The 7119-nt window shown below is 47.9% G+C and overlaps 1 protein-coding gene across 3 annotated transcripts; it reads left to right on the top strand.

Annotated features, from left to right (window-relative positions):
* Nucleotides 1-3809: 3809 nt before the first annotated feature.
* Nucleotides 3810-5788, top strand: CD14 (CD14 molecule). Of its 3 annotated transcripts, XM_025387945.1 has the most exons (3): nucleotides 3810-3958; nucleotides 4317-4449; nucleotides 4538-5788. In XM_025387945.1, the coding sequence occupies exons 2-3, from the start codon at nucleotides 4447-4449 to the stop codon at nucleotides 5660-5662; spliced, it is 1128 nt and encodes a 375-aa protein (XP_025243730.1). In that variant the 5' UTR covers nucleotides 3810-3958; nucleotides 4317-4446; the 3' UTR covers nucleotides 5663-5788. The 3 variants fall into 3 exon arrangements, with proteins under 3 accessions (XP_025243730.1, XP_025243729.1, XP_025243728.1); XM_025387944.1 differs by having other exon boundaries at nucleotides 3816-4449; XM_025387943.1 differs by having other exon boundaries at nucleotides 3816-4455; nucleotides 4538-5787.
* The last annotated feature ends 1331 nt before the right edge of the window (nucleotides 5789-7119 follow it).

The raw sequence follows: 7119 nt of genomic DNA, 5'->3' as shown, positions 1-7119 counted from the left end.
GGAATGTCTGGGTTAAGATGAAGGATTGTGGAGACCCAAGTTCCTATTTGCAGAGGAAACCTTCAAATCCTAGGCTTCAGAGAGAATGGGTTGTAAAATGTTTCTTATCAAATTTAAAGTCTGTGTTGATGTTAACGCTGGAGAGGTATAATGAGGCATGTTCAACTCCCACTTCCCGTCATGCCTTGAAACAGTCACTCTGTTAAATTTTAAAAGAGCCCTGGCTGAAGAGGAAGTCCATTCAGATGGTGGGGGTTGGGGGGGGGCTTAGAATTTTATTTTTGTTTTACACAATGTTCACCACAATGACCGTTATTCTCATTTTATACATGATGAAAATGAGAAAAATATCATTATTTCACTTCTCTGCATAAAACTGAGTTCCCATAATTTTTAGGATAAAATCTTTCACCAAATGTTGAGCGCCACTAGTCTACTAGGCACTAAGGAAACACTAGTGAATAAAAAACCATGTTCCTCACACTCAAAATTGGAATTGTGGCCAACTTAGCTCTACATGGTCTAACCCCTGCATACCTCTCCAATCTGGACTCACCTCTTCTGGGACCTTCTCTTTGTTAACAAGCCCTGCTGTTTTTCTCCTCCACCCACTCCCACTCTTGGGGGAGGCTCTTGCACAAGTTGTTTTCTCTGCCTGCACCCTTACCTCTTCTCTCTACCAGCATCCTTCCCTTAACAACATTCTCAACATCTCAAGTCCAGTGTCACATACTCAGAACCATTGTACCAATGACCCAGCTTCTTCATAACCCTTTTTACAGCTATCATTAAGTTATAGTGTAATTATTTGATGTTGTCTCCTCCCAGACCCCCTTGGCAGCTCCAGATTAGGGTCCTGGTGGCACCTAAGAATTTTTACAGGAAACCTCTAATTTTTAAAAAGCTATATAACTTAGGCAAAGGTTCAATTAAGCACAAATCTAGGAAAAAAGTTATTCTTAAAACCAACTTCTTTCCCTTGACCTTAATTCTACCCCTTGGAATTAATCAATGAAGTCTGCAATCTCTTCCACAAAACAGCACGTTAAAATATCTACAGACCATCATTCTATCCTTAATATCTTCTCTCCCAGTATCCATCCATCCATCCCCTGGACAGCTATTTATTGAGCACCTGCTGTGCACCATGCTCTGGCCAGGGACAGGGCCTGGATCTTGACCCCTTCCTCATGCAACTGTCTGGCTTCTTTTTTTAATTTTTCAATTTTAAAAAAAATTTAATTAAAAAAATTTTATTTTCTTATTTCTCCAAGAAAAACTTTTTATTTATTTATTTATATCTTTATTTATTTATTTATTTATTATTATTTTGAGCCAGGGTCTTGCTCTGTTGCCCAGGCTGCAGTGCAGTGGTGCAATCATGGCTTATCACAGCCTGGAGCTCAGCCTTAAATGATCCTTTCAGCTTGGCCTCCCAAAGTGCTAGAATTACAGGCATGAGCCACTGCACTTAACCCAGGCTGGCTTCTAAAACCCACACTTGGCCGGGCAAGGTGGCTCATGCCTATAATCCCAGCACTTTGGGAGACGGAGGCGGGTGGATCACCTGAGGTCAGGAGTTCGAGACCAGCCTGACCAACATGGTGAAACCCTGTCTCTACTAAAAATGCAAAATTAACCAGGTGTGGTGGCACATGCTTGTAATCCCAGCTACTCGGGAGACTGAGGCAGGAGAATCGCTTGAACCCAGGAGGTGGAGGTTGCGATGAGCTAAGATTGCGTCATTGCACTCCAGCCTGGGCAACAAGAGTAAAACTCTATCTCAAAAAAAAAAAAAAAAAAAGAAAACAACAACAACAACTACAACTAAACCCACACTTACTCCAGGTGGGGAACAAGTTCCCAGCCAAAAGCTATATTCTGCCCAGTGTCTGCTCAGACAGCTACAGCTGCCCAAACTGCCTTTCTGTATCTACCTGTCTGGCAACACTGTTAACCCTGTAAGAACCAGCCCCAGGTCCTGTCTTGTACAGGACTGGCTGTTCCTTTCTCCAGACCATGTTCCTCCCCACCTCCGCCCTCCTCCCCCAACAACACAAGCCTTTGGTTTCTCTTCTGTAAGAGCCCTCTCCACTATAGACTGAAGTTCTGGGTTCATGTTTGCTCTACCCACCTCCTGGAGCACTTCAGGGATTGTCTTGGTTATGTCTGCATCCCAGGGCTTTCTACCAACCCTAGTACTCGGTAGACAAATGGTAGATATTTGTGGAATCAAGCTGTGAGTTGGAGATCTTTGCAGAACCATCACTGCTCCTCTTAACTTGCACCTCCCCACCCCTAAGATGATGAGGTGTCAGACTTCAGGGGCCTGAGTTCTCTGAATGCAGACTCTGAGAAAGAAGACTAGTCATCAAGACTACACTGAAAAGATGTGGTTCTGTGCCAAAGACTTTACTCACAAACAGGTAATACTATCATCTCCGTTTCACAAAAGGGAGGCCCAAGTCTCACAACCTCAGTGGTAAAGCTGGGATTCCAAGACTGGCTGACTTCAAGTCAGATATACTCACATCTTGGTCTTCAGGGATATCACAGAGGCCTGGCATGGCACCAGGGAATGGCCCAGTGCATTGGGGTATGCCCAACAGGACCCACAGGGGGCAGTGATGAGCCTTCTTGTTTGGACTGGGGACAAATCTGCAGCTAGTTCTCAATTAAAGAGGAAGTGGGAATTTAAAAAAGACTTTCTGTCAGGCACGGTGGCTCACACCTGTAATCCCAGCACTTTGAGAGGCTGAGGCGGGTGGATCACTTGAGGTCGGGAGTTCGAGAGCAGCCTGACCAACATGGAGAAACCCCATCTCTATTAAAAATACAAAATTAGCCAGGGGTAGTGGCGCATCCCTGTAATTCCAGCTGCTCGGGAAGCTGAGGCAGGAGAATTGCTGGCACCCGGGAGGCGGAGATTGCAGTGAGCCGAGATTGTGCCATTGCACTCCAGCCTGGGCAACAAGAGCGAAACTCCGTCTCAAAAATTAAAAATAAATAAAAAATAAATAAATAATAAGAATACAAATACAAATAAAATAAAAATAAAAAAGACATTCAGGCCAAATGTGGTGGCTCTCACCTGTAATCCCAGCACTTTGAGAGGCCAAGGTGGGCAAATCACCTGAGGTCAGGAGTGCCTGGCCAACAGAGTGAAACCCTGTCTCTCCTAAAACTACAATAATTAGTTGGGCGTGGTGGTGGGCTCCTGTAATCCCAGCTACTTGGGAATCTGAGGCAAGAGAATCGCTTGAACCTGGGAGGCAGAGGTTGCAGTGAACCAAGATCACACCACTGCACTCCAGCCTGGGCAACACAGCAAAACTCGGTCTAAAAAAAATAAAAAAATAAAAAAATAAAGACTTTCATATAGTTCTTTCCCCAGAGGTCTAGGGATGTGGACCTGTGAGGGCTGTTGTAACTGCATAGCTCCTTATCCTCTGGGACATTTGCTGTTTTTTCGTTTTGTTTTGTTTTCTGTTTTTGTTTGTTTTTTGCAAAACTGGTGAGTTACTAATTAATCCTCATTCAACATAGTCCCATCCCTTCCTTCCTAGGGCACAGACATTGTACTGAGAGGAGGGCAGGAGAGAGCAAGGTGCAAGTGGGAAAACTGGTTCAAAATACCTTGCTTCACAATTCAGAACAGAAAATGGATACTGTAAGTGACCGAGCGACTTGGCCAATGTGTCTCTGTTAAACATCTCCACTTTTAAGAAAGTTATTACTTAATCAAAGGAGCAAGGGGAAAAAAAGGAAGGGGGAATTTGTCTTCAGAGCAACTTCCTTTTCTTGAACCTAATTCCATCCCTTGGTGCCAACACATGAGGTTCACAATCTCTTCCACAAAACATCCAGTTAAATATCTGAGGATAATCAGGGACTTGGATTTGGGTGGCAGGAGATCAACATAAACCAAGACAAGGAAGAAGTCAAAGAAACGAATCAAGTAGAGTCTCTGGGATATAACGTGGTGGTTTGGGGGTTTGCATAGTGCAGAGTATGGTACTGGCCTAAGGCACTGAGGATCATCTTTTTCCCATACCCACCAGAGACGCCTTAGGCGCCTAAGTCATCAGGGCATTCACCGCCTGGGGCGCTTGAGTCATCAGGACACTGCCAGGAGACACAGAACCCTAGATGCCCTGCAGAATCCTTCCTGTTAGGGCTCCCCTCCCTGAAACATCCTTCACTGCTATATTTCCAAGAAAGGAAGGGGGCTGGCTGGGAGGAAGAGAGGTGGGGAGGTGATCAGGGTTCACAGAGGAGGGAACTGAATGACATCCCAGGATTACGTAAACTCTTAGAGACAGTAACAAGTATTCACAAGTTCACAAGTGTGAAGCCTGGAAGCTGGCGGGTGCTGCTGCTTAGGAAAGAAGCTAGAGCCCTTCCAGAGCCTGTCCGGAGCTCAGAGGCTGGGAAGACTTATCCACCATGGTGAGTGTAGGGTCTTGGGGTCGAACGTGTGCCACTCGGGAGCCACAGGGGTCGGATGGGGCCTCCTAGACCTGTGCTCTCTCCCCAGGAGCGCGCATCCTGCTTGTTGCTGCTGCTGCTGCCGCTGGTGCACGTCTCTGCGACCACGCCAGAACCTTGTGAGCTGGACGATGAACATTTCCGCTGCGTCTGCAACTTCTCCGAACCTCATCCCGACTGGTCCGAAGCCTTCCAGTGTGTTTCTGCAGTCGAGGTGGAGATCCGTGTCGGCGGTCTCAGCCTAGAGCCGTTTCTAACGCGCGTCGATCCCGACGCCAACCCGCGGCAGTATGCTGACACGGTCAAGGCTCTCCGCGTGCGGCGGCTCACAGTAGGAGCCGCACAGGTTCCTGCTCAGCTACTGGTAGGCGCCTTGCGTGTACTAGCGTACTCCCGCCTCCAGGAACTGACGCTCGAGGACCTAGAGATAACCGGCACCATGCCTCCCCTGCCTCTGGAAGCCACAGGGCTTGCACTCTCCAGCTTGCGCCTACGCAACGTGTCGTGGGCGACAGGGCGTTCCTGGCTCGCCGAGCTGCAGCAGTGGCTCAAGCCAGGCCTCAAGGTACTGAGCATTGCCCAAGCACACTCGCCTGCCTTTTCCTGCGAACAGGTTCGCGCTTTCCCGGCCCTCACCAGCCTAGACCTGTCTGACAATCCTGGACTGGGCGAACGCGGACTGATCGCGGCTCTCTGTCCCCACAAGTTCCCGGCCCTCCAGAATCTAGCGCTGCGCAACACAGGAATGGAGACGCCCACAGGCGTGTGCGCTGCACTGGCGGCGGCAGGTGTGCAGCCCCACAGCCTAGACCTCAGCCACAACTCGCTGCGCGCCACCGCAAACCCTAGCGCTCCGAGATGTATGTGGTCCAGCGCCCTAAACTCCCTCAATCTGTCGTTCGCTGGGCTGGAACAGGTGCCTAAAGGACTGCCGGCCAAGCTCAGAGTGCTCGATCTCAGCTGCAACAGACTGAACAGGAGGCCGCGGCCTGACGAGCTGCCCCAGGTGGATAATCTGACACTGGACGGAAATCCCTTCCTAGTCCCTGGAACTGCCCTCCCCCAAGAGGGCTCAATGAACTCCGGCGTGGTCCCAGCCTGTGCACGTTCGACCCTGTCGGTGGGGGTGTCGGGAACCCTGGTACTGCTCCAAGGGGCCCGGGGCTTTGCCTAAGATCCAGGAGAGAATAATGAATGGGCTCAAACTGCCTTGGCTTCAGGGGCGTCCCGTCAGGACGTTGAGGACTTTTCGACCAGCTCAACCCTTTGCCCCATCTTTATTAAAATCTTAAACAATGGGTCTTTGTCATTCATGTAACAGACCTTTATTGGATGTCTGCTATGTGCTGGGCACAGTGCTGGATGGGGAATTCATCATATTAGGCTTTCTTCATCCTAACTCCCTAAGAAACCCTACCTGTCCTCTCCAAGAAAAGAACTGCGGGAATAGAAGGAGCCAGGAAAGGACTCCTGGCTAGGGCTACATGGGAGAAACAATGAGTGTGCAGTCAGGGCTTTCTGAGCAGATTATCGGCATCTGGATTAAAAGATATTTGAATGATATTTGGAAGATACAAAATATTTCCTCTCCTATGCACTTCCCAAGAGCCAACTGCTCCCTTTCAAAGGTAATAAACCCCACAACCATTTGCTTATTTCCTTGTTCTCTCTCTCTGTCTCTCTCTCTCTCTCTCTCTCTCACACACACACACACCCCCTCCCTCTCCCTCTCTGTTTGTCTCCCTTACCACTCAAGGAAGAGGGACAGCCTCCTATCCTGCACCAGCTCTGAGTTTCATAATATTAGGGTTCCTCTCTTGTAAACCTCTCTACACCCAGAGGTTTTCACTGTGTCACTCCCCGACATAATGGGGAATTTGGGCCTGGGGAACTGACGCAAGATGCAGTCGGTCTCTGAATTAGAGATCCTGTGTTCTGTTAGTACATATGTAGATAACCTTTTCAGGCTGACTCTGGCAAGTAGGATAGCATCTCAGACTCTTCAAAACTTCAGAATAAACAGGATGTGTCCTCTAGTCCACAGTAGCTCAGAGACCTAGGGTATCAGCCATCAAGAGGTGCTGTTTCTTCTGAGTCCCTTCTTCATTTCAATAAGGAGGCAGCCACATCCATTAGAAAGCTAGATGCCTGCCTCTCAGGGAACATGGGAGAGAGGTGGGAGGAGGTATATAGGCCCAGCACTTGCCTCTGGCCAATGTCCAGAGCTACACAGATCTGAATGGGGAATGGAAATTAACATTGATAAAAGAGTTACAGACATTACCAGAACCAGACTCAAACTGTGTCAGAAAACAGTTCAATTAGCTGGACACTCACTGGAATGTCCCCAAGGGGCCTTCAACCAGCCAGTTGGGAGATTTCAAGTATCAGATAATTAATCATCTCAAGGCAGTTTCTTTCCACCCCTTGAATAGCTCTGATTACACTTCATCAAATGGTTACAGAACCCCATTTCACCTCAGGCCTTGTGCTAAAGCCTGGAATACAAAGATGAATCAGAAACATCCATGCCCTTAGGGAATTCCAATCCAGTGGCTGGGGGAGGGAGGTGAAAACACTAAAAGATAGTTTTTTTTTTTTGTTTTTTTTTTTTTTTTTTTTTTTTTTTTT

Source organism: Theropithecus gelada, chromosome 6 (genome assembly GCF_003255815.1).
Source record: "Theropithecus gelada isolate Dixy chromosome 6, Tgel_1.0, whole genome shotgun sequence".
Lineage (NCBI taxonomy): Eukaryota > Metazoa > Chordata > Mammalia > Primates > Cercopithecidae > Theropithecus > Theropithecus gelada.
Note: the sequence above shows the minus strand (reverse complement) of the source record. Positions and strands in the feature narration are given on the sequence as shown.